Below are 1,202 nucleotides of genomic sequence, written 5' to 3' on the forward strand. Positions count from 1 at the left end.
TGGGCCAGCAGCCTGCCATCTTCCTGCCCATCTTGGATGTGTCAGCCTCTGCAGCCCATGGGCCAGCAGCCTGCCATCTTCCTGCCCATCTTGGACGTGTCAGCCTCTGCAGCCCATGGGCCAGCAGCCTGCCATCTTCCTGCCCATCTTGGACGTGTCAGCCTCTGCAGCCCACGGGCCAGCAGCATGCTGTCTGTCCTGCTGATCTTGGATTTATCAGCCCTTATAGCTGTATGAGTCAGGAGAAGCCTCCACTATGACACCTGACCCATGGACTTGGGACTTGCCAGCCTCTACAACCATATGAGCCATTACCTTGACAGAAATCTCTCTCTCTCTCTCTCTCTCTCCCTATTTCACTGGTTTTGTTTCTCTAGAGATTCAGCCTAAGATGAGGGTATTATGGGTAAGGGAGATAGACTTTTAGTTAGGGATATCAGGGAAGGGCTCTCTGACAAGATAACAACAGAATAAAGACCTGAAGGAAGTGAGGGAGACAGAAGTGAGAAGAACCATCTAGACAGAGGGGACAGTAATGCAAAGGCTCAGAGGCCCAGAGGGGGTTGAAGAGAGGCTCTGGAGGGAGAAGAGGAGGCTTTGGTGCAACCTCCAATGCTCAAAAGTCTTCCTAGACATTGGATCCTTTTGAGTGTTGGGAAGTGGCAAAGAAAGGAGGTGGGAATGTTCTGGGAGGGAGAGCAGCCATAGTTAAGACCAGAAGCTGAAAGTCCTAAGAAGTATTTCTAAGCAATGAGTGTTCTGGGCACAGGGTTGTGTTAAGAATTGAAACGATGAGGGTCTCCGATGCCAGGATGAAGAGCCTGGACTGTGTGGCAATGAGAACAGGAGGGAGCTGTGAGCAGAGATCCCTCTGGGGCCATGAGGGGACACACTGCAGAGGGTGACTAGAGGCTAGGAGGCCAGGGAAAGTGCTGGGACAAGGACAGAGATGGGGTGGATCATGTTTGACCTGGGGTTGTAACAGCTTTTCCCCATCTGGAGTCAGGCCAGATAGCCCTCAGCTCGTACCTTTGTGCCTCTCAGGTGGACTCAAGAGGTCTTCGGACTCAGAATTGTCACCATCTGAGAGGAGAGATGATGGGGAAGAGGTGACAGAGCTGGACCATTTCACTTTCTTGCAAGAGATTTCAGAACTGGGTTTCAGTTCTCTCTTTGAGCCTAGAAAAAGGTAGAACAAATGC

The 1,202-nt window shown here is 51.4% G+C and overlaps 1 protein-coding gene across 1 annotated transcript in view; it reads right to left on the reverse strand.

Annotated features, from left to right (window-relative positions):
* VRK3 (VRK serine/threonine kinase 3) overlaps positions 1 to 1,202 on the reverse strand; it is a 42,218-nt gene that overhangs the window by 37,760 nt on the left and 3,256 nt on the right. The window contains exon 2 of the mRNA XM_042781270.1: positions 1,030 to 1,179. Coding sequence (XP_042637204.1) covers positions 1,030 to 1,179 — 150 coding nt within the window. The remainder of the gene's footprint in view (positions 1 to 1,029; positions 1,180 to 1,202) is intronic.

The sequence above is a fragment of the Orycteropus afer genome, unplaced genomic scaffold, assembly GCF_000298275.1.
Source record: "Orycteropus afer afer isolate SDZICR_OR568_19922 unplaced genomic scaffold, OryAfe1.0 scaffold00099, whole genome shotgun sequence".
In the NCBI taxonomy this organism is placed as follows: Eukaryota; Metazoa; Chordata; class Mammalia; order Tubulidentata; family Orycteropodidae; genus Orycteropus; species Orycteropus afer.